Here is a 26,274-nt window from a genome sequence, read left to right on the forward strand (position 1 = left end):
CTGTTTACAGTATAGTGTCCCTGTCACTATACTGGGGCATTAGGACCCACATGGACCGCAGGGCCCCCTGCTGGCCCCACTAACACCTCTTCCAGCAGCAACCTTAGTTTTTCCCAGGAGGTCTCCCATCCAGGTACTGACCAGGCTCACACCTGCAATCATTTATGGCTGCTGGCATAAATGATTGACCACACACGCCACTCTTGTGTGCCACTGGACCTTCCTCTCTATTTCAATGAAATCACATGGATTTACTTCAAGCAAAGCTTGTGTCCTTGCATGTCTTAAGGTTCATATTCTTTTACAGTTTGTGTAATGCTGCAAGCACAGCAAAGCTACTGTATATAACAAGAAGTTGTCACATAAAATTAGGTGTTCCGTCACCTTCTTGAGGGTGACGGAACACTACACATATACAACATAAATATTTAGCTCAGTAGCCCATGTTGATTTTTATAAGGTGACTTATTTGATACAGTAATATCACAGAGCTTATTAAGTTTCAGTTTTTCCTCGGATCGATAAAAGCCTTTTGATAATTTCAAGCTAAATTTTCCACATTACCTTTCAACCTTCATTTCTGTAACATTTATACAAAACCTTGTATTATGTTTCTTTTAGCCTTTAACTCTATTATCCATTTGGCACAAAACTAGTGTGTTGTACTTCACCATTTTGGGGTCTCTGTTATAAATAAGTTACCAACAGATATTTTGGTTTTGTTAAACCACAATGCAACCCAGAGATACTGCAGACAAATGACCTGAAACCACTTTTCTGAATGCTCCTCTCCTAGTTTATTTTTTGTAAATTAAGGTCTCCCACCAACAGTAAGACCCTCTAATAAATGAGTGCTTTACAAATATGGACTCTACACTGAAGAAAGACTCTCATGGGAGGATCATTATGCACAAGTCTTCAGGTTCCGTGGTTAGACTGATATGTGAGGTGATTCTGCTGCAGCACTAATCAGCTCCATTTTCCTGTATCTAAGGCAGCATGAAAGAAGATGAGCTATAAACAGATAAAGCAGCAATTTATCTATTATTACCCTCTTGTTACCAAGCAGAAAATTTGAGGGCACTGGCTATGTGCAGCATCTATTAATTTTTTGTGTCATTGTGTATGTGGGAGGATGCATTATAATGTTCTTTGGTATTTTTAAAAACAAAAGTAAGCGGTAAACAGTAGTAAAGGCCACAGAGGACTCTGGGAGTGGGTGAAAGAAGTGCTTTCTTTCCAACTATGGTATATTTCAGAAACCATGATTTTGTTTCTAATTAGTTGAATAAACTAATATATATTCTGAGATAAGGCCTCTTAAATGTTTTTGTGTGCGAATTTGTTTGCCAATTATCAAATAACGTCCTTATCTGTTTAGCTTTTTTATAGCTTTTGTCTTCGTTTTCTTACAAGTCCAATCAATATGTCTATTCCTTTTTCAAACCTAGTGGAAATCAGTGAAGCTAGTGATGATCCTTTCAGAGGATCATTCTGGGGAAAACAAACACTGCAGTGATACTAGCTATGAAATGAGCTAAATGGTCAGTTATGAAAAGGACTTTGGTCCTTTAACTGAAACAGTTAAACATAGATGCCTAAACCTTCAAGTGTTGGTATTCAGGTCATTTTGCAAGGATAGTATGGAAGAGAATTTTGAATCATTCCGACACTGAATAACAAACTGTTCAAACAGCAAAAACAAAATCTTATAATACATTTCATCATGCATAAACACTCAGGGTACAGACTCAATACATTTGTGTGCAATGACACAATGACACTAAGTTAAAAAGAACTGCTTAACTTGCATTTTATTGCACTCTCAGTGGTGCATCTTAAGTGTCATAATAAAGTTGAAATTATACCAGGATTCAATTTTCATTACGTAGAACAGCTGCTTTCAACCATACCTGTAAACCTTTTTTTACCCTCAAAGATTTAATATGGAAAACACGTCTGATGAAAAATAACAGGAAAATGTATGACCAGGCTAAAATGTTGTTTCTCTCAAATTTTGATATCCCCCAGAATTCCAAATATATAAACTTTATTTGTGTTTATTCAAAAACATTAAAAGTCATTATTTCAGCAGCATAAATGTATTATAAAACCAAAGTTATAAATTCAAATTTATAATAAAATGTTGAGAGAACATTAAAAGCTGAGTGTGGAAGGAGCTTGAACTCATTACCTTACGTGCAATAAACTGGCTGCATTCAAAAAACTTTTTGGTTACCTTAGTCAGGCACTCAAAAGATTCTAGCATTTAACAGAAAATAATTCCATTGAATTCCTGCAAAACATATTCACTGCAACTTTGAAAAGGCATTTTCAATTGTGGCAATATTCTGCCACCAAGTGGACAAAGCAGACTTCCAAGATTTCAGGAAGGTTAAGGACCAATTACCTAACCTGGGATGACCTGCAACCCAGCTATTAAAACATCATATCTACAAATGAGAAATTGAGACAAATGTGACAAATTAGTCTTCATAATCCCCCATTAAGTAAGTCTTCTATTACACTTAATGTTGAACCAAACTTGAGAACCAGAAATTATGAAGCAACAAACCTGCAGTCTTTCCTCTAACCTATACAACAACCATTTATGAGTGGACCATTTCCTTCTATATGATTCATATGCAATTATGTCTGTCATTCTAACACATAGAATATTAAATTCCAGAGCTTGATAAATCAAGGTTTGGTTATTAATCATGTTTGTGTTCTGGAAATCCTGTCAGCGTCACACAGCACCAGTTTTATTTGATCATTGGAGGCCTACCTGTGGTTTTTCGATTCCTGAAAGCATGTCTTGAACTCTTTTGGTTTCTGAATCATGATCTGTGAAGAAAAGAAACAAACTGTTATATCTGTCATGTTCCAGTAGATGGCAGCTGCTACTTTTCTTAAAAGTTAAATGAATGCAGGAAGGTTATGTTTACACACTATGAACTTTTATGACATATATAGGGTGTAAAGTAAGGAATTAGTGGAGTCAGACTCAATAGTACCGCAGTAAATAAGCACTGGAAGATGATCAAAGGAGTCTGTTACAATAATAATATGTTATTGTTACAGCAAAAGTGACCCTTGTTGATCTAAAAAAATGTGGTATGGAGGGAAATTAAAAAAAAATATCAATATGAACAATACCTTTTTTTTCCCTCTCATTCCTATGTGTACACACCCTTCCTAAAAGAGTGAGTCTCTTATTATCAGTGTGCACATTAATTCAAGCAGGGTTTCTCACCTGGGTAAAGAGAGACATTTCCTAGGTAACTGCTAAGTCATCAATTTTTAAAGACATGGATCATTTAACCGAGATCAATTAAATAAAACAATATGTTAAGCTAAGTTATCTCAAAATTCAGAGATTTAGAACACCGTCAGCCTTCAAGGTATAAAATCCCTCCTCTAAACAGCTTGTTTACAGTACCTAGTGATCCTGATTTTTAAAAACCAGTTGGGTTTAGGATGATCCATAAGACTAACTGGACTGGGACTCTTTGGGATCGGGGTTGGTTTTCCTTGCAATGAAGTAAAAACTATTAACCTTGAAGAAATGGAAAGAGTGTGGGTATCCCTTTAAATCCTTCTTCCATGCTTTTGGCAGCATTCTGCTGCTTTGGACAATACTTAGATAATAGAACACACACTCACATGATAGTACACTGGTAGAAAAATAATTTTAATTAAATAAGACCATGTCAAAACATTACAGTAGCAACAACATTTCAAATATGTGGGGCGGTTGTGGGAAAGTGGGAAATTAGAAAAGAAAACTTTTTTTTGTATTGGTGTCTGTACCTATTCTGAAGACCATGAGAATTCCCCTTTCGTTAACATTTACTGTCTGCACCACAAATCCCACAGCCTCTCAGAAATCCCTAGCAGGTGCTATTGGATTGAGCATCCTGGAATGATTTAAAATCTGAAAACATATTGTCTGGACTCAAAGAGACGTTTCTATTCTATTAATTTCTATTCCAAGTGTTTTTACCACAAAGCTTAAACAACATAAAGGCTTTCAAACCTAAAAATAACATTGCCAAAGAACTCTAAAAAAAAACAGTTTTCCCCTTGACAATTAGACAATTATTCACCTAAAGATGAATAATTGCAAAATTATTACCTTATTAATTAATGAGGAACTCCCTCATTAGTATACCAGAATAACTTTTCACCAGATACACGAATGTGATCATAAAATTTCCCTGATCCATTGCTATCGATATTAACATAAGAATACAGTTGTTTACAAATTCTCATTTGTACTTTCTAAATGAGACAATCAAGACAATGTTAGCAAGTTCACACTTAATACTATTAATAATAGACAACAAACATGTCTTGTAGACAGTCCAGAACATCCCAAAACAGTGCAGTAAATTTCAAAACGTCTTATGAAAGACAGAAAAAGACTAATAGATAAGTCTAAATAGATAAAAGGAATCCTTTGTATTTCTTGAATGTATAGGTGTAACAGCTGCAGAGGAATGCACTTTCCTTTCAAAAGATTCAGTAAAAGAAAGAATCATAGAGTAAAAACAAATGGAATATGTTCAAGCCTAATAAAGCTTAATAAAGGTCAAAAATAAAGCTGCAAATAATTATGACTGGATGCACTAATTAAAGCTTGAATTCAAAATGTCATTTTGTCATATCTTCACTAAGAATCCTAGGCCCTACCCCTACATAATCCACTGCCACCCTCAGTGCCAGGAGAAACCTTAACTACCTGCAGATCAATCACCTTGGACCTCACCACTGAATACAGTATAGTAATACATATCAATACATGTTATAAATAGTATAATACATATCCCAGTATCCCTAAAAGAGCCCTTCTTGTTCATGCAACTCCAGGCTATCACAGTGCAGTCCTGGGACATTCTGTGATCAGGTTCAGCCAATAAGAAAAGCTACTGGATCTACCATCCAGAATGACAAGGACTTCACTCACATCCATCACCTTCACTCACACCAAAGGGTCAACACATAGGTGTTCTCACAACGGAAAAACAAATACAACAGACCCAGCAATCTACCCGTCACCCACACAGGCAGGCTAGAAACACACTTACACACAAATACCTTTTAATCTTTAATGTGCTCTCACTAAATTATCAAAACACAAACTGGAATTTGAGTTTTAAAAAGGCTGGCCTAATCTCGGGCAACAACTGTGGTAAATGTGGTAAGATGTCTACTGTTCAGCAGTTAGTTATCCACCTTTTATAGTCAGCTAATCACTGAGTTGCAAGCTTTTAATACCGGGTCTCTGTTCTTCTTGTATGGTTTATTTGGGCTTTGTTGATTTGCTGAACTGAATTTAATAAAAGATGGCCACAAAGCAGAAGGAAATTTCAATGAATGGTATAAATAAAAAGTACCGTCAACCTCCTTTTTCAGAAAATGGAAAATTGAAGGCAGTTTCTAACTAGTCCCTAAACACCTGGAAGGGACTTAACTTAAGGTGTGCCACACCTGCAGAAGAACACCCTTTTTTTTCAAAGGTTTAGGTTCTATTTTCATTCTGATGACTTGTATTGACTTCAAATTTGCTTTCTGGACAAAGGAAAAAGGCTTAAGAAATTCAGAATGCATTGTTTTTACAGAACTCATGGGGCTGATAGTGAGTGAATCACTGGCGTGGTGAAGTCACTGCAGCGTGACCTCCAGTTGACTTTAAGTGGATAACTTTTTCCCTGAACTCTCTCAGCATTAGTTGGGGCAAGTCATTCTTCCTTCATTTGCAGTCTAGACCTTTTTTCGTCCATGTGGATATGATTTATACTCTCTAGCTGAGAAAGAAAAAAGATAAAAAAAACACAGCAAATCCCAAAATAGACAAACCTTGTGGCACAGTTTTTTTTAACTTTAACTAAAGGTCTTAATAGAAGGAAAAAAAACGAATGAACATTTGTTGTCAGGCTTTAGATATAATGCTCTACTGCACATATCTCAGTTCTTAAGTTAATCAATCTGGATATGTGGAACCCTAGGATACTTTTATATTCCCGCCATGATCAAATAAAAACTGATCCATTTTACCATCTGTAAGTTACAAACCTAAACTTCCTGGTGGGTTTCCATTGGAATGAAATTCAGGAAGACAAAAAGCCACCATTAAATATTGATTTTTTTTTTCAACTGCCAGACAGGACAAGTTTAATTTAATGTGAGCATAAACCCCAATTCTTGCTTTTGTAATCTAGCTATTTGCAGACAATTAGAATTTTTTCATCATTGTTTTATATCAAATGTTTTTCAGAGCTCAAGCATCCTTTTTTATCATTCTTCTCCGGCTGAAGGCCAAAATGTGTCACAGAAAGTGTCAGATTGAACCTGTAATTCTCCATAAAAGAGACTAAAAAAACCACAAAACAAAAATCTAATAGTGGGAACTCACAGTGCAGTTGGTGTGTGCCAAATTATTTGACTAGGCCAAAGGTCAAAGCAATTAAAACACAAATGTTACAGCTCTACTGTCTGCAGAACTTCTTTCTAATAACAGATCAGGTCCTCATGGTACAAATGAGCCACAGGGGAGGCATAACACTGCGTCTTCCACTAACAAGACGTTTCAAATGAAACTGCATCTCAGAGGGCAGATATGGCATTTGATTCACTGAAATGCACAACAATAAAACCAAAACCATCGCTGAATTATTTTTATTTCACATGTATTATCCTCCAGAAGGGCAGAAAGCACATGATCGTATTTGTTGGAGATCTAGGCTGTGGCGTTCCTTCTTGCTATTAGCATTGGCAATAATGAACATCCCCACACACTTTCTGAGAGACTGTACCATGATTTAATCTGCTCCTGCCTTACTAACAGGCTGTCAGGAAAGGCTAAGTCCACCATTCTGCAGTGGAATCAGTATAAAAGATGAGCTGATAGACAGACTCAAAATATTAATGCAAGAGCTTCAGTAAAAAAAAACAACAGAATATAAAACATGAGAAGCCTCTGCTGGCTGGAGATGATGCAGTCCACCTACACAAATAAGTCAGACTGAAGAGAGGGAAATCTATTTAAATGTTTAAAAATAAACTGTTGCTGCCATTCAATTGCCTAGCGACTCCCACTTGGCCATTTTCCCCTTGTGTCAGCAGGCCTCCAGTGTACTGGATATTGCCTGTGCCTTTTTTAAGTACCTTAGATGAGTTGACTTCCATATAACAGGAGTGCACCAACGGCGCTTCTAATAGACCACTTACTTGCACAAACCTCACAAACCTCTCTTTTGTGGAAGAAAATAAAAAAGCTTATTTTCCAAAAAGTGTCTATTTTCCTGTAACCATGTCACCAAAGAGCCTTGCGTTTCTCAGCAACTGACTTGCTTTTCCAAGGAACAGACTGGCTGCTTGAAAACGGTATGTCTTTTGTCCACATTTCTTCCTTCCCACTTTACCCCATACACTTTTTTTTTCACAAGGAGAGAAAGTGTCTGCATTTAATTAGTGAGTGAGGTCACAGGGAGAAACCATATGATGGCAAGAAAACCGGCCAAGAAATGAGAAATGAAAGTGTGTGTGTGTGTGTTTAAGGTAACCAGGACTAAAAGCACGAGAGAGAATGACAGACAGAAAAAGAGAGGGAAATGAGAAGGCAAGAGACAGGGAGCATTTTGAAAGACAGGGGAGCAAAGGAAAAAAAGAGAGCTTTGGCTAGACAGTAGTCCGTAGGATGCAGAGTGCTCTGTGATGTTTACTGTTTAAACAAGCCCTCCATTCCAGGCCCATGACATCACCCCAAGTTGGAAGAAGCCTGTACATATGGTTCTCAGGCTGAGGGGTTTGAGTGCAGTACACTCAGCCATAACAGAGCTTTCTTTCAGAGACAGGCTTACCCTCCCTCTTTCTGCTTAACTCTCCTCTAAGAAAGGAAAAGCAAGACCGAGTCTGTCACGCTGACAGATCCACGCTTGCACTTCTGCTTAACGGGGAGAGAAAAAAAAAAAGTTACATCTACCAAATAATAATCTGGATTTTGAGTTCATCGGGTCCAATGCCAGGTTTACACGAGGGATTAAAAAATAAAACTATGTGCGGTTTCATTTCAGCAACGGCTGAATCAAATACTCAACTATAAATATTACCAGAGACTGTCATGTAGCAGATGTTTCAATGAAACATCTTTCATTTTAAAAAAAAAGAAAGAATCCCCTACAGGAAATGTATGAAAAAAACTTACCAATTAACCTTACTTCACATCATGCATTTTTTTTAAACAAAGAGAAAAACTCACTAACTCAATACTATCTCCAACTTTATCTTTCTCCCCATCTCTCTCAAGAGTCAATGGCTTCTGGATGCAAGCTGAAAATGCAATCTGCCACAAGGCACAAAGACATGCTTCAGTTTAATTAGGCCGGCTGGCTTCCGTGCTGTGGGAATCTGTTGTTCTAAACTCTAGGAGACACGGCAGTGGAAAGTATTTACTGAGCGTCCAAACTTTCCAATGGTAGACGTGACCCCCCAGCTGGAGCCGCCCCGGTCAAGAGCCAGTGTGAAGCGAGTCTGCCGGACGCCCGCGTTCTAAAAAAACAAACCTGAAGGGACACCCAGGGAGACTCTAGACTGCCAGGAATGCCTTAGCTGTCAGCTTCGACAGGAGCCGACTGTATTGCTGAAAAGATACATCAGGCAGACATTTTGGTTGACAATTTAAATGCATACACACAGAGCTGAAAAGAACACAGCTCATCTTAATACAGTTTCCCTTCAAAAAAGGAAAATAAAAACAAGCATTATAAAAAACCACTGCTAAGGCGTCTTAAGGTGCTATTCCACTTTTTTTAAAGAGCGTTCAACCCTGACATCTTGTGGTTGCAAACATAAATCACCCTTTGAGATTCCCAATTAGAAACGGGTTAGGCTGCCCTCAGGGTCAAAGGATAAGGAATAAAATGCCTTTGGAAATGTATGCTTTAATTTTCCCTTTTCTTAGCAAGTATCACAATGCACATGCTTACACAGAGAAACAATTACATCCAGCATGGTCTAGATAAAACCAGAGGAACACCAGGCATAGCCTTAATCAGGTTCAGCCTGGAAGCCAATATCAACAAACCATCTGGCTTGAACCATGTTCTTTAATCCATTCAGCATGTTAGAACAACACAAAAAGCAGTCAGAAAACTATTCTGTTAGAGTTGTTGTTAAGGTAACTACATGCAATATTGGAACTGAATTGGTACAAAGCCCTACAAAAACAAAACCCCAAGACTGTGTATTTGTTCTTATCTCATATCAGTGCAAGTTTCCACAGCTGACAAACAGTATCTATAAAGACTGATGCCTGTCAGAAACAATTAATGAGAAGGTGTAAAAAAAAAATATATATATATTTTTATCAGCCACACCTATGAGCAATAACTTCACTTTTGCCCAAATCCATGTGGTACATTAAAGGTTATAGAAACAGCTAGTGTTTTGTACAGCATTTCCCCAGTGTAGAAACGTAGGGAATAACTGAGAAAACCAGCAAGCGGGAAGGGAAATTAGGGCAGAAGACTGTAGGGTCTTGGAGTTCCAGAACATTTTCAACTCTAAATAGCAAACATTCCATCTGCTCACCAGCTGTGCATCCTAATCCCTTTCACAATTACTGCTTGCTCCACTCCATGAGAACTGACAAACCCCCTTTCTTTCTCCATGCTTTATTTCACACAGTTTGGCAGAGCTAATTCCTAAAGGCACATTTCCACTGTACGAAAGAAAAGGGAAAGGGGTTTGGGAAGGGTGGAGACCGTTCCACTGCTAAACGGTCCTGTGCAGGAAACAAACATGCTCGTCAGGACACTGGCTGAGTTGAAGACTTCCGTCTTCGGTAACTTTGAACACTAAAGGGTGTAATTGAGACGTTTACTTATCTGACCCCATCCGTACCGAAAAGGTATTCTGTCTGAAGGTGGGAAGTTAGGAGTGATTTGAAAAGTTAAAAAAAAAAATCACAAGCAACCCGGGATTCAGGCCGACTGGAGTCACAAGGTAAAGGTAACTGCAGGATCAGATGCATATGTGTTGGAAACAGGAACATGCTATTTATTTTCTATGATTATCTACATTCCCATTGTAGATACAATTGATTCATTTATCTTTAATTACTCCTAATAATTAAATGTCCTTATTATGTCCTTAAACATCCTTTTTAAGAACAAATCATTCCACAAACACATCAAATAAACAAAAACTGAATTTAAAATAAGTATTTTAGTAAAGTATTGCACGTCCTGAAAAGAGAGGGTTACTGTCCATTCATTTTTTTTTTCTGTTTGTTTCAGGCATCTTTATTGAAAGATTTCAAGCGAATCCACAGAAAATCCCCTAAATCAAAGTGCTCACTGTCAAAAGGGTACAAGGAGCTTGGAAAGAACAGAGGTAACAGACCTAGTTTGCAACACATGCACAAAAACGATAAGAAATGCTGGCTTGAATTTGAACAGCGAAGCACGGTTATGAAAACAACAACTCATCTCACAAGCCAATTGCTTTAGTTGTTTCCTATTTGTTTCTTTCATTCATTACAAGGTTGTCATGACTGAATCAGCCTTTATTACTGTTTTTTTTTAACATTAAGAGACACTCAGAGACTTAGTTTTCTAATCTTGTCTCATCACAGTCCTTCACTTCAGCTGTGAAATATTCAAACGCGTACAGAGTACAGAGATTAGCTTCTATGCCAGTATTGACTCCTGCCCTTTCAATCAACAGACACAGGAATGTCTTGGACACATAATGACTGCTGATGTAGCATACACAAGGACAGCTATTCATTTGACTACATTTATGAATAAAAGTTTTCAACTTTTGATTATTTTTTACATAGCTGGTGAAAGTCTATTTTGAAGTACAAAGAAAAAATAATTTCTCAAAATGGGACTTTAATGTTTCCAGACTTTAATTTGAAATAATTACACAAAAAGGAGAGACATGCCTGAAGGCTACCCTAGAATTTCATGGTCTTGTTTTGGGAAGAGACAGATTAAAGCTTTGTTTATAGCAGATCGAGATGCTAAAAAATGAATTAAATAACTGCGTTTGCTAATATGGCTCATTGCCATGCAAATAAAATTCCAACAGGAATAAACAGTTTTAAAGAACAGCTTTGAATCCTTAATTACAGCCAAAACAGATGTGAGTCTGAGTAATTTTATGTTGCTGTAAAATGAGGAAAAACATCCTTCAGAAAATACTCTTGTGCGACCCTTCATTTTTTCTCTACTCCAAATGGCTCTGTATTACTTGCTTTAATGGTTTACCTGAATAATATATGTTCTTTATCAAATGGCATCCTTTATCCAGTTTCTTGTTTTCATACCAAATAGATGACATATAGTTAGCATTCTACAAAGCTCTCAATTTTACTTAATATTAAAGAAAGGCATGAGCCTAATGAATTCTAGAAAAGTGAAGACTTAAAGTAAACAGAAATATTAAATTATGAAAAAGTAACAATGTCTCAATAGAAAGATACAATGTACTCAAATATTATGGTGACAGTGACATAAACATGTTCACTCTACTTCATACAACCACAAATGGTGACTAAAGAGTGCCAGTGTGAGAAATAAAAAGAAAACATCCTGTTGGGGAGGCTCTCCTAGTGTCCTGTTGTGACTTAAGTTTAAACTCCACAGGGGTTCAAAGCAATTTGCAAACTTCTACCCTGTGAGTAACACGCAGTCAAACTAGACTTCAACCCAGTACAACACCTACCCCCCTATACCAGAAACTATTGCCCCTGATTGAAAAAATAAAAAATGGATACTAGTGGTAGGCATTTTTTAGCAACTCCAATCTCCTTTGAGGCTGCTGACAAAAAAAAACAAACACTTGCCCTACTGTGAAACAATCCATATTCTGTCCTATTGCTTTTAAATTATAATTTGCTCTGGGGCACATATTCAATTGAAACTGTCAAATCCATCTGACCCAAAGAATTTGTATCCTACCCCCAAAAAATGGCCGGCTGTTTCCCATTGCAGGCTTTGTCTGGTATTTCTAATCTTAACTGGACCCAACTCCAACTGGGGCTGACGGTTAGAAGCTTGATTAGACACCCGCAAATGTACTGCTTTTTCTGTTTCTTCCAGGCTCTGTTATTACACACAGAGGAAAAAAAGAGGAAAAAGTGAAACCTGTGCTTCTCCGCACCAGTCAGGTAGTGGGATCCCACAGCACCATCCCTAGGACACGCCATGTGGAATGACAGCCCAGAGTCTGCCAAAATCATAACCTCGGGTACAAGCTTGATGCTCATAAGAGCTACGAGTGCACATACATATTAATCCAAAAAACTAGACCGCCTAACAGAAAAGGACTCCACAGAACTTTCAAACTTTGTCGTGGCAAGTGTGTGCGCGCGTGTGTGTGTGGGGGGGTCTATGAAAATGGATGAGTGAAGAGGCGAGAAGTACTGAAGAAGAAAATATGACATAGCAGCTGAAAGGCCAGCTGTTATTCCAAGGAACATGCAGAGGTTAATTCCACCGTGTAAAGGAAAAACTAAGAGTAAAAAACAACGTTTTGGCTGAGGAGCCTTCTTCAGGTGTCTCTTCTGCACCCTATTTAACATTACTGGCCTGTCTAGGCCTTTGGCTAAGTTTGCAGAGACAAATCTGTGTTTGCAATATCATATATTATCCATTCACACAGCCGGTCAAACTCATAAATCATATCCCCTTGTGAATTGATCATATTTGCTCTCTCTTCAGAGGCAGAAGTATAAATGAAGCATACTGTCTCTAGCCTTGGACACATGGAAATTTAGCAAGTCTGTGACTAAACCCCTTGAATAGTATTCAGTGTGTTTATGAATAAGAAAAAGTGTTTTTAGAAAACATTTAAAAAGAAAAGCTGAAAAGAACTTTGCAGAAACAGGATCAGAATATCCCATGTACTTCAATTTTGTCTTTGTATAGCACAAGCTCTGCGCTCTTTATATTTGTATATTTCTCACTTGATATTTTTTACAAGATATAACAATAAAAAGTGCAAAAATGTTTCATAACATAAGGCCAGAGATCCAGTTATGTTCTTGAGAGGAGTGTATAAGGGCTGCTCTAATTTGTAAACGAAAACAAGTTGGTGGGTGGGTGAGAACACTGAGGAAAAAATGTGAAAAGTGTATTTTAAGAAGGAAATATCTGAATTTAATAGACAGCTTGCAACAGAATTTCCACGATGTCATGATAAACTGAAGAAAATACTTGCAGAAGCCAAATGTATCTATTGCCTCCTGCGGAAAATTCAAGAAACTAAAAACCAAATTGACTTGACTGATCCAGTAGAAAAAAAAATGCTGAAAGTTAAGTAGCAGTGTACTTCTCTCATTACTGCACTAAACAAATTAAGACATGTCCTGAGATTCATTATGATTTGTTAACAGCTCAGTGTGTTCAGTGCTTATCATTCCCCTGGTTGAACTGGCAATCGGGCTACAACATTTCCAGGACTTTTTTTCCCCCTCTTTTTACTATTTTTTGTTTTTTTTAAAGGAAGGTCAGCTTTGTTTCTGCAACATGAAACAACCTTATCTAACCGGGCAGGTGCACACTTTAATAATTCAGTCTTGCATATTGACTCGGTGAGAGATCATGTCAAAAACTCTGTATTAAATACCCACGCTCTCCCCCTTTGCAAAGTCTCTGAGCCAACATGATTTGACAAGAAACCCCGTATAAAATGTCACCACAGGGGGGCTTTGAAGGCGTGTGCGTATCAGAGGCAAGGCTAAATGAGGTTCTTCATTGGGAAAATGTGCGACTCCTAAGGTATGCCGGCGGCCACTACCTGGGCACAAGTGCTGCATTGTGAACAAGGAAAACGATAGTGCCCCAGCAGCTTCCAAATATCTGGTTACTATGACAACACCGCTGCCCCCTCTTTTCTTTTCTCTGAAGAAATAAGAGATTTCTGACAGAAAAAATGCTATCCCGGTGGGAAATAGGGCACATGTAAAAGTGCAGCCTTTGACAAAGGGCCACTCTCGGTAGATGAACAAGAATAAAAAGGCAACTTCTTTAAGTGGATTTCATTTACAACCAATTAGTCAACACCTGATCACACTTCACAGTGATGGAAATTCCAAAGGAATCACTTGATTTCACACTGTTACTAATTTCTATATACTGTACAATACCAAAAGATAATACTGGTATGATGTTACTATGAAGACTATTTTTGTATATTATTTTGACATTTGTTTCCGTAATGAAATAAACTAAAATTAATGGTGAACTCTGCTTAGTTTTGAATGATGATTCATTCCTATTAAAACTGCTTTGTTGTCTCAAGATTTTGGGTTCTGCCACTCTTGTTAAAAAAATGAATTCAGTTTTTGCTGTGGCAGCTCTCTTCATTAAAAGATTGCTCCTTCAAGGCTGACTGCAGAATTATCCTCATTACAAAAATTAAAATAATCATAATTATAGGGGGTTCAATTAATCATCGCAATGTGAATGGCATTTTCATCTGTAACATCATCATCTTTCAAAAATTATGCCTCATGTTAGTATTTAATTGATGCCATTTTCCCAGTATCAATCAGACAAGAAGACAGGCAATTTGCAAAGACAATAAAAGAAAAATCCTGTGGTAAAAAAGCCCAGTAAAAAATGATACTTTATGAGATTGCTTCACAATCCTGTAATTTACTGAATTCATTATTAAAGGGTCCAGAACGAAATGTGAGACTTGATTCTGTAAATGTGGTACTTTCCAAGGTCAAATTTAGCCTGTAGTTAAGCTAAAATTACTCAGGTCAACTATTTAAAATTTAAATTGAGAGAAATTATAGAACATAGGCTTTTATCAGTGCAAATTCTCACCCCACTTACTATTTATTTTGTTTAATTAACAATTAACTGTCCACTGACACTATTGCATATGACAGTCTATGGAATGATAACTACAAGTGCTTCAGTATAGTGCTCTTATCTATTCTACTTTATTGAAATGGTTTCACTTCCTGCAGTCTCCTAGCTACACTAACAACACGGGTACAGGCGAACAGGTCTGCACTCGTCGTTTCAAAGGCATTTTTTTAAAGGCTTAGCTTTCAGCTTAGACAGTGGTTGGAAACGCATCTAAAGAGTGTTTAGAGGAAGAGTAGAGATCATTCAGCAGCCCCTCAGACCTGAAGAGATCCCTCAACAGGTTTGCAGGAAGCCTTTGACAAACTCTGGGGATTGGGGGAGGGCGGGGGGTGTTACTGTCGACCCCAGCTGGCTGCACCTGCTGACCCATGCCCAGGGAGGTTTCTTACCTGGCACGTCTTGTTCGCTGGCCCTGGGGCTGCTCCTCGCTCGACGCTCCGTCTTCTTGATGCCTGGGCTGCCTCCCCCTGCCCCATTGTGAGTCTTGCCGTATCCATTGTACACTGCTGTGCAGCCCACGTTGTTTTTGTAGATGGACGCAGGGGGACTATTGAGCCGGTTCTGCCGGTCCAGCTGCCGTTCTTTCATCTTCTTGGGTTGTGGCTTGTACTGGTCCTCCCTGGTTATGTAGTTGGACATACCGTAAACGGGTATGATCTCTTCAAATGGAGAGAAAACAAAAGAGCAACTTGAGAATGAACGACACCGTCGGCGCCCATCTACTCAGTAACATAAGGGGGGTTTCCCCGTGAAAAGTCTTTACAATAACAATTAGTGGAATTCGTTTAGGTTCCACTGTGTACAGTATGAGCACCCAGTCTCTCTGTACTAACCCTTATGATCCCACTGGGCTCTGCTTTTCATTTCGGCCCTCAATTACACCAATCAAACTCTTATTTCAAGCTTTTTAGCTGTTTGCCCTTCCTTAAAGTTGCAGATATAATTTACCTTCTAATACACACCTGCTTCAGAGGAGAACACGACTACCGAGGCCTAATTAACAAGTCATTAAAAGATGGCGGGTTCTCTAAAGCGTAGTAGACTCTTACCTTCCCCATATATTGTTGGAGGAAGGTGGTGCTGTGGAAAGAACTGGGGTGGTATGTCTCCCGGCCCTGTGACAGGGGGGTAGAAGGCTGTATGGGAGTTGGGGATGAAATGATGGTGGTGGGCGAGGTACGGGGGTATGTGGTGCGTAGGGGAGATGGCAGAAGGGTAGCTGGGGGGGTAGCACTCAGGAGACTGTGGTGTCACTACCACACGTCGCACTCCAGTGTTGTCTTCAATCACCTGTGGACAGAAAGAGGACAATGGTCAGTAAAAATTTACATTTTTATTTTTGCTTTCTGATTGAAGAATGGCTACAACAATAAAGCCGTATTAAAAAGATTTTCATCTTGGTTCATCAGCTTAGCATCAAGGTAGCATAATGAATTTGGTCACCTAGAATCTACATATGTGTGACTAAGCAATATTAACTTATTTGGTATCCTCTATCCCCAGCAATGTTATTTACAAATCTTTTGAATGTAGCAAACATGGCTTGCTAAATCGTATTTGGCAGTTTTACTGAACTTTTTCCAATCTAAGTGGTAGTTGAAATTTCTAATTAATGAATTTAATATATAGGATATAATGCCACCTGCACCTCCATTGACAGATACAAAATTGTAGAAATAAGTATTTTCTCCCTTAAAATTCAATAGATTGTGAATTGCACTAAATATATTATTGTTGCAATAATGCACTTGATCTATTGACAATGAGGAAGGACACACCCACATGTATGCACTGAATAATCTCAACTTAATAAATCAGTGTATTGGGTGCCCAGACACATCTGTGAGTGTCAATGACTATTTGAGTTCTTAATCATGTATCACAAATCCCAGGATTGCATGAATACATTTTATGATTGTATGGCGACTGGATCTTTTCATAGTGCAAGACAGTGGTTTTACCACCTCAGTACCTAAGCAAGGGTAGGCAGGGTCAGTACTCAGATACTTAGAAGCCCTAGTTGTCAGAAGAAAAAGATTAATAATAATAAAAATAATAAACTTTATTTTATATAGCGCCTTTAAAGGTGGCTTCTCAAAGCGCTTTACAGGATGACAATAACAATAAATAAGAAGACTACAACAATAAATAAGAAGAATACACAAGATAAGACACAATAACAATTACAACAATACAACAATAACAATAGAGGAGACCGTGGAAGGTGGTACTAAGAAGAGCAGAGGGGTGAAGAGTGGAACCAGTTAAGTAAAGGCTTTTCTGAAGAAGGTTTTGAGTCTGGATTTGAAGGAGTTTAGAGAAGGTGACTCTCTGATATCCTTGGGCAAAGAGTTCCAGAGCTTGGGGAAGGAGAAGCAGGAGAAGGCCCTGTCGCCCATACAATGTAGACGGGCTTGGGGGACAGTAAGGAGGGCAGAATTTGAAGAGCGGAGGTTGCGAGGTGGGGAGTAGGGCGATAATAGTTCAGACAGGTATTGAGGTGCCAAGCCATGTAGAGCCTCAATTAAGCCTTAATTTAAACAGTGAAGTCATTTCTCACTCTCTGGTGATGCATGATTGCTGTCACGTTCCACCCAGGTGGGAGCAGCAATTCAGTGATGGATCAGGTTTGATCCCTTCCCTTATGTAAAGTGCGTCTGGACCAAAGAAACTAATTAATTATGCATGTCTGGAATATAAAGCAGCAGCATTGAACTGTTTTTCCACTGTGATGGAAATATTCGTTGTGTATTTTTCCCCCATAAAGGAAAGACTGAGCATCCTCACTAAAAAATACATTGTGTACCATCTGTTTGCACCCTCAACCCATGGGTCTATAGCAAGTATATCTATCTGCGTATGACTCTGTTATGAGACTGTCTGCTCAACTTATCTGAGGCTCAGATCATGTTCCGACTTTGCTGGCATTCTCAGCCTGAATAGAAAAACTCTGGATCAGCCTGTTTTGTCGCTCATCTTTCATTAAGCCAAGGTTGACAGAAGGCCAGGAATGTACTAGTCAAGGGCTGGCCTTCCTTTTCAGTCTCTGATAAAGTCACTTTTTTATTCAAATTCCAACGGTTAATTGAGAAAGCAATCACTTTCTGAGAAAACAAAATAAGAATATTTACTTTTCCCAGGCTTGTTTTATCATAAATAAAACAGAACATGTGCTACTTATTTACATATTGAGAGTGAGGTGTGGTAGCCAATTTAGTACAGTATATTAAAAGCAGAACACTTGATGGAATGTAAGAGCCAAGAAATAGCAGAGTTTTTTTTACTTAAATCGAGTGTTTTTGGTTTGCAAAGCTTGAAATGAACAAAAAAGAAATTCAGGTACAAACAGTTACTGTAAAAGGTAAGTGAGAAAAAACTGTCTCAAGTTTATATGCTCTAATGCCAAGCACATTCTGATTCAGCACCTCATAAAGTCCTGTAATTTAAGTGTTAATTCAAATGAATAACCTAAGAGCAACTTTAAACTGAAAATGTCAGTTATAGTAATATTTAACATCATATGATGACAGCACCATAAAATATACAGAAAAGTAGAAGTAATTTATTAGTCTATTAATGCATGCATGTTTTTAGAAAAATAAAGTTGATGAATTTCAGATATTAATGTTTTCAGTAATTTTGAATAGTTTGTCATCTGCGACTGATTGGGACATTCAAGGACTAAATCGCCTTAGTAGTGAGAAATTGGATTGGGCAGGGGTGATGAGGTGATTTAATATAGACAAAAAAAGGAAGAAAAAAGAAAAATGGAAATAGGACAGAAAAAATGCCCCACTTAAGTCTGATATCCACAAGTTCACAGACATTTTGGATGACCACAAGGTCAACATCATCATTTGAGTGTGAAGGACTATCCAGTCACTACAGAACTATACTTTTAGTAGAAATTGATGACATTTTGTTTGCAAAGAATAAACTGATCCTGGAATGCAACATGCTCTTCCTGATGTGAGGGTATTCCAAAAAAGCTACCAACACCCTTGGTTGCTCATGTAATAATGGCTTTCATGCATGATGAAAATGCAACAGTGATTCTACCGACTTGCCAAACATGAAAATAAGTTTGAATTTGTTATAATCTGTGGCACAGAGGACAGGTATGTGCTTCTGAAAGTGCTACGAGAAGAATTGGACAGAACTCCACCAGACAACATCTGCAACATGGATCAAAGCAAGTGTCACAGATGAAGAGCTTGTACCACTTCCAATAGTGGGCACACATACTACTAGCCTATGACTTTCACAGGAGACCACCTGTTAATAAACCCCGTAGGTAACACATTTATGACAAATTATGTCATGTCTGATCATTACAATGACCAAAAAAACATTTCTTTTGATGAATAGTATATATTAACACAAACAAATACACAACTTGTGTTTAGATACAGCAGAAAGGTTTTATTAAATGTATTCCCTCAGTAATCCTTCCGATTGAAAGAGGAAACTCAACGAAGACCTAAACAATTGTTTATTAGAACACAGATATTTTGGCGGACAGTGTGATTTGTCATTTGGTTAAATTACATCAGAAGACTCTAATGCCTGTGGATAGCAGGAGGAAGTGGGATTACAGTAACTCTCTCAAGGGAAACAACTGCAAACACATTCAGTGTTAACCCTTGCAAAACACTGCTTGTCCTCTTGCCTTCTACACACATCAGGATGTGGAAATGCTCTCTCTCCATCTCCCCAGTTTCTGAACGATGTTTAAACAAACATGACTCTGCAAAAGTGTTGCTTCCCGCTTGCACTTGGCTCTGATATGTGTTTGTCCCCGATTCACAGAAGATTAAATGAATTTGAGACAATTAACAAATGGGACACCCGAGAGATACTGTTTCACATCACTTGTGTAATGTATCTTTCTGCTTTGTCTTTGTTTCTTCACGTCACTGTGCTAAGCCTCCATCTGTGACTAAACTCTTAAAAAACCACTGACAGAATTTAAATCCTCTACTTCCTCAGGAGGTAGAAGAATAGGAGGGAAGAGGTGACTAATGACATTTAGTTATGTAACACATCCCTAATTATTTTTTTCCCTTTGGTTTAGACTGTTCTCTAAAACACCAGCTGATACAACTGAACCAATGGACATAACTGAAGACGAGATTTTTTTACGCTCACTGGCTTTCAAGGTTGAAAAGCAACCAGCTTCCATTTCTAGCCAAATGCAACATTTGAAATACACGTGTCGAACAATCACTTAGTGAGCTGGCAAGCACTGTATTCTGAAGGCCACATTTTTTTTTTACCTTTCCTGGGACATAGCAAAAATCAGCATCCATAGACAAATTACTCCAATTGGTTTAAATGCCCTAAGTATCTTCTCAAAAATGAAGTTTGAAGCGCAACAAATGGAATTTGTTGTAAAGGATCCATATATGGACATAGTCTGAGATAATTACGTGCAAAGCTATCTGAAAAGGTACATTACAGGTCATCAGTTTTTAAAAGATCTGAGATTATTATTTTCCTCAACAGACAGTAGGTATCCATTAGGCACTGTACTTCTTTTCAGCACTTTGAGACAGGCTTTTAATTTCAAAAACTAGATGAGGATTTTTAGAAAGGCAACAGGTTTTCAACAGTTTTTATTTTATATTTGTGGGAAACCAAGTAAAGATGCAGAAGATGCACAAAATGAGTTACCATCACACCAGTAAAAACAAGAATGAAGTTCTAAACAGAAACATGCGATTTTTATTTCAGCATCACACATCAGCATTCATTCCCCTTCACAAAACAATGACTGTGGATTTCCCAGGCTCAAAAGCACAAATTATTTTGTGTCAATTAAATGCGATGACCTGAAATGTCATCGCTTTCCACTTGAAGCGGCACACACCTGCACAGCACACATATTGAAACAAAAACCTGCTTGACTGTAGAGTACTGCTATTACTGCTAGCTATTATACACTGTCTGCTTCTTCGGTGCCCAGGAGATGGACCCTTCCGCCCTGCAGCATACCTGATCATACATCTGAGTTAACATCTCAGGACAAGGGGGGGGCGGGGGAACTGGGCTTTTAGGTGGGTTCACCCATTCGTTCCCTGCTTCATGACTCATCTTTCACAGGGACCAAAACAGGCAAGGGGCCAAGAAAAGATTGGGCTGATCATTCATTTGCAGCTCCCATACACAGAAATTACAGATGGCTTTTTCACCTTACAGTACATAAAAATGTTATACTATTAGATTAGGATGGGATCCATACTTTCGGTAGTGGGGAACTACACTGAGTTAAGCTATTTTATCACTTTCAGAGAGAGAGAGAGCTTTGCTGTGGGAGGCACCAATGTGGGCTCTGAAATTACGGAGCTGCACTCAGCATGTGAAAACACTGAAATCAAATGGAGTAGGAAGGCTGTTCCTTTAAGCGGTTGCGTACAGTCCACATTGGGCTCACTTGCTTCTAGAGCTGAGGGAGAGTGTGCAGCTGCACCCCAATAACTGCTTTGGTGTTTGATTTCACCTCGATGTAGAACAGGGGGAGATGAAAGCCCATCTGTGATTACTGAATGTCCCCTTGGATGGGGAATCACATTGCCAGCAATGTAGTACATCAAAAATGTCACTTCTCCGCTTATAAACGTCTTTTTAGCTAAGGAATTTTAATTTTAATTTTATACTTACACTATTAACAGTTTTCTACAGCTATACAAAAAGGCTGACTTAGAAATTCAGGAACAAGTTATACGGTGACATTCAATCCACCTGTGTCATGTATTTTGTCAGTAAAATGTTCTTGGATTTTTATGCTCAGGTAAAAAATCATTTTAGTCAACCACAACTACTAATTTAAGAATTAATTTAAGATATGTGATGCTGTCAGAATATTATCAATAAATAATGGTCATTTTTGGTTTACAAGACAGGGGTAAAAATTGTGGATATGTTTGGGACAGCAGGCCACACAAGAAGTGTCAAATACAAAAGGAAAGAGTTCAAAGGCAAGCTAGCTGAGGGGAATACAAAGAAAATATGACATGCAGATCCACAAAAGTTTAATAGCACTAAACCTGAGGGAACAAACCCTGCAATCAGGGTTTTATATTTTTCACATCCTGTTTTTTAAAGCTGTAATTCAGTCCACTAGTCTCAAAGCATCAATATAATTAGTCATTATTAAACAATCATTGGAGTAAACAGTGATACTTTAATCATTTTGATAATCACAAAGTGTGCAATCCACAGATAAACAGCACTACAGACAGATGTGGACATTTAACATTTACTTCCTAGGAGTTACAGGAGTGAAAAAAGACATTGTATTAATTTCTTTTAAACGTGTCACAAAATATTTAATTGTTTGAATGTATTAATCCCTTGTTATTTAGAGCATGCGTGATGAGATATGTATTATTATGTCCCCTTTCACTTACTAATCACTTAATAGAATATTGCAGTTCAGAAAATTAAATAGGGAAATGTAATCCTTTGTTAGAAATAAAAGTCCACATCTATGTTGGAATAAATGTTACAGTCTCTTTTCCTTAGGAATAGTCTGCTGTTGTGTTGTTGACAATTTTATGTTGCTTTTATGACGTTGCTTTATTGACGTTGCACCGATTCTTCTGTACACATTCACTCAAAGAAACAGTTTAATGTAGTTGGAACAGGAAATTCATTTTTAGAGTTTCAGAAGATTAACACTGGATGCATCAAATCTACCCTTAACATGGACTCGAGAGGCAAATTTCTCTGCTTAGAACAGTGTAGAATCTGAAATTTCAGGTGATGTAATACAGGGAGTTTTTCCTTCTCTGTTTCAGCTGGAGGTCTTCTATTTAGCCAAATACTACATCAAGAGTAGGAGCTCAGCAACTGAAAACAGCTTAACACAGGTTCTTCAATTTTCAAGCCCCTTCTCATAGAACTGCCTGAGAAATTACTTCAGATGGCCTAAAATGGAAACTATATACGTTTACCTACCCTGACTCACCACTTCCCTCCTAGGGTTTCCACATTGTTGTTTATAGCCACAAAGGTAGTTTTTGTATGAAGGTGTTATGCAAACATATTCTATTGTATTGTACGGTTTCTTTTACCCGGAAATATATTTTGGATCTATCCCACACTATTACTTTGGATCAATCCTTTGGGGGCAGAGCCATAGATGTTTAAATAATAATGGCATAATCAGAGTGAAGGTAAGATCATTTATCCACATATGAAATAAACAAAAATTGTTCACCATTAAAAACGCCAAACACAAAATGGTTTTCCTGACTGACTAGAAGAGAAACATCTCCCCACTCTCTTCCTCTTACCTGGGAGATGTAACCTGGTGGCACGTGAATTGGTGGAATGGAACCATTGGGTGACATCATCGGAACTTCTGCAGGCCCTGTCAAACAAAGTCAACAGTCAGATCTCTAGAGCAAAGAAAATCCCTTTGTATAAGCCAAAGGAAACATTCCAAGTATTCATGCCATTTATTTTTCCAACATATATGCAGCATGTTTCACTCCCATTTTTTTCACATGTGCAGGGGAGTGTGAAGGCTTTAAGCGAAAAAATAAGTAAAGTAAAACAAACTTGCTTTTTAAGCCAACTCCTATAAAATGAAAGAATCTATATATTTTCCTTCACTGTTAAACTGATTTAAGAAGGATTTCTCGTGGCTTAAGAGGTTCACCACTCTTAGTGTAGGGTAATTATCCACTGTGAAGACATTCACACCTCCATGACCGAAGAAAGACTTGGATCTCTTGGCTCTGGGTCACCCCCTTCAGTGGAAGTTTTAACTCTTTATGTACCTTTTTGTAGCTTAAAAAACCTGAACAATCTGTGCTTTCTACTTGGCAAACAGAAATCCCAGTCAGATATAAGGGTCTCTTCTTAAGATGTGACTGTCTTTTTCAGAAAAATGTATAGGCTTGCATTGCGGCTTCATATATCCCCTCCTGCACACCGATCTATGGAAACACCACAGCATAAACATATTTGCCTCCATACAATGAAATTTAATAAATAAAATGTGGGGAGAAAAATAATATAGATATCATTACATTGATAATATTTTGATACCATTTCTAAAGGATATCTAAAGATGTCCTTTAGGAAATACAGTAAAGGCCGTTCAATTTTGTATTTCTATTTTGCTACTTAGAACACAGAGACGTTATCTAAAATAAGTTAAATTCAATTCATAACCAAAAAACAACTTCAAACAACCAGTATTTTGTAAAAGGATTAGCCTGAACGTTATATTTACAAGCAATTAAAGAAATTTAAAAAATTGGAGTGCTTGTAGCAATTACTGCAATATGTTTGGGTTCTGCATCATGTTTAAAGGAAGAGAGTCACAAGACAAGCACTGACTGTTCAACAGAACATCAAATTTAATAGAATTTGAGTAAAAAGTACAACTTAACGATTAACTTCTTTGGCACATTAAATCACAATTACCTAGGACGCTAAAGTACTTATAATATGGTTGCTATGTTACTGAGTAAGTGTATGTTCAAGCAACTTAAATTCTTTCAGTTTTTCAAAAAATAATAAAAATGACTAATGTACAAAATGACCTTCTGCTTTGCCAAAAAATAAAATCACATTTGGGGGCAAAAATCATGTACTGTTTCTGCTGCTACTGGATGGTCAAAATCCCCTGATTATTATCAATCCCATCTGTTTCAAGAACAGAGATAATCTCAGAGATAATGGGTACAAATGTCAATGCTACTGTAGGGCACTCTTCAAATTACACCCAAACAGAAGACTGATACAACTAGAGTCCAGGCTGTCATCTTGAAACAATCACTCTTGAATCGAGGCAAAGGTTTGAAAAACCCACTCTCTGAAGCAATGCAGATTTAAACAATGCACTGCAGGTTAGTGCTACACTAATTCCACAGCTGCATGATTAGCCAGCAATAACTCCAGGAAAAATGTCATTGTAACTGAGGGACAGGAGATTTCCCATTCCCTCATCTCCAGTAAGTCCCCTGTATTATAAAACATTACAAACGTAACCTACACTTCATGGAACAAGAGAACGATAGGTGCCAAAATCTTGGAAATCAGACAGGAGGCAGCGTGGAAAATATTTGTGGTACTCTGAAAGTTCTATTAGCCTTGATCCAGTACAGATGTAGATGTACTTGACGTCTCAATATGGGGTAAGTATTACTTAATGGAATTGCCAGCTTCTGTTTATCAACAGCAAATCATAAAGCTCAGCTGGCAATAAGATCTCCGCTTCAAAACCTCAGCATCCAAAAGTTGAAAGTAAATGTGAATTTCTGAGACTTACTGACCCCTCCCCTCCTCTCCCCCTGCTTCTCATCTGTAGCCTGGAATCTGAAATGTCAGATTAACCTCACATACTATATCCTCATAAAAGTAACATAATAACAATATGCAAAAATAATGTGCACAAATGGAGTAATTTACCTGATAAGACACTTATAGATTTATATTTACATTAACTGATCACAGATCATTCACCTATCAGAGCACTCCCTCATCTTTTCAGCTTTACTCAATAAATAAAAACTATTGGCAGCAGGTTACAATTAATCTTGCTGTTTTTTTAGGAGAGGAATTCACTTCTGGAAGCTGGAATTAGCATTGGATACTGGCATTTGACCTCCTTCAAGACATAGCTGTGAGGTTCAAACCTCAGATTTTTAAGGATTAAACAAGACAGACAGTTTTCAATGTTATAAATCTCCACAGATAATACTGTGTTATTGTAAGTTCTGCTGTAGTGCTTCACAACAGCTTCAGTAGCACAATGTGAAGCTGGTAAAGACATTTCTTATCTCTGGGGGTTTCAACAGTTAGGCTTCTTCTAAGTATGCCACTATAAATCATTCAGATGGGTTAATGAATTCTACAGTAAGCCTAATATTTTTCAACATCTACCACACAAAATCTATAACCACTACGTAATATCCTGAAACAGCATACCTGTGAAGGCTTAGTGAACAGAAAAGTCATTGACAAAACTGAAGAAAATTTAGTGCGCACACCACATTAATCTACCATAACATGGTGAACATACTGTTACCACCACAACAGATTTTCTTTGGGGATAGTAGTTTGTCTCTTTTTCAAAGCAGACCTGTTATTCTAATCGGGGCAACTCAATTTTTTTCCAGTTAACATAGCAGGATTTTCAACATGTGTGATATTCCTTTGCTGTAAACAATTCCAGTAATATATCCTTCCTTTTCAAATTTATACAGCGCACAAGTTTAAAGTGTTAGCCATAATGTGTTAGGATAATGCCTCCTTAACAGAAAATGACAAAAACCATCCTTACAATAAAGAAAACAATTTGACAATGGAAGGAAATAAACTTTTGGAGGACTTGGTTAAATAACTAAGTAGGCTATTTCCT

At 37.7% G+C, this 26,274-nt stretch overlaps 1 protein-coding gene across 1 annotated transcript in view; it reads right to left on the bottom strand.

Moving 5' to 3' along the window:
- The window catches only part of fndc3ba (fibronectin type III domain containing 3Ba), a 167,142-nt gene that overhangs the window by 59,726 nt on the left and 81,142 nt on the right, over positions 1 to 26,274 (bottom strand). The window contains exons 4-7 of the mRNA XM_088614103.1: positions 23,195 to 23,271; positions 15,947 to 16,187; positions 15,287 to 15,556; positions 2,789 to 2,847 (exon numbers count right to left, since the gene is read on the bottom strand). Coding sequence (XP_088470229.1) covers positions 2,789 to 2,847; positions 15,287 to 15,556; positions 15,947 to 16,187; positions 23,195 to 23,271 — 647 coding nt within the window. The remainder of the gene's footprint in view (positions 1 to 2,788; positions 2,848 to 15,286; positions 15,557 to 15,946; positions 16,188 to 23,194; positions 23,272 to 26,274) is intronic.

Source organism: Lepisosteus platostomus, chromosome 2 (genome assembly GCF_059453375.1).
Source record: "Lepisosteus platostomus isolate fLepPlt1 chromosome 2, fLepPlt1.hap1, whole genome shotgun sequence".
Lineage (NCBI taxonomy): Eukaryota > Metazoa > Chordata > Actinopteri > Semionotiformes > Lepisosteidae > Lepisosteus > Lepisosteus platostomus.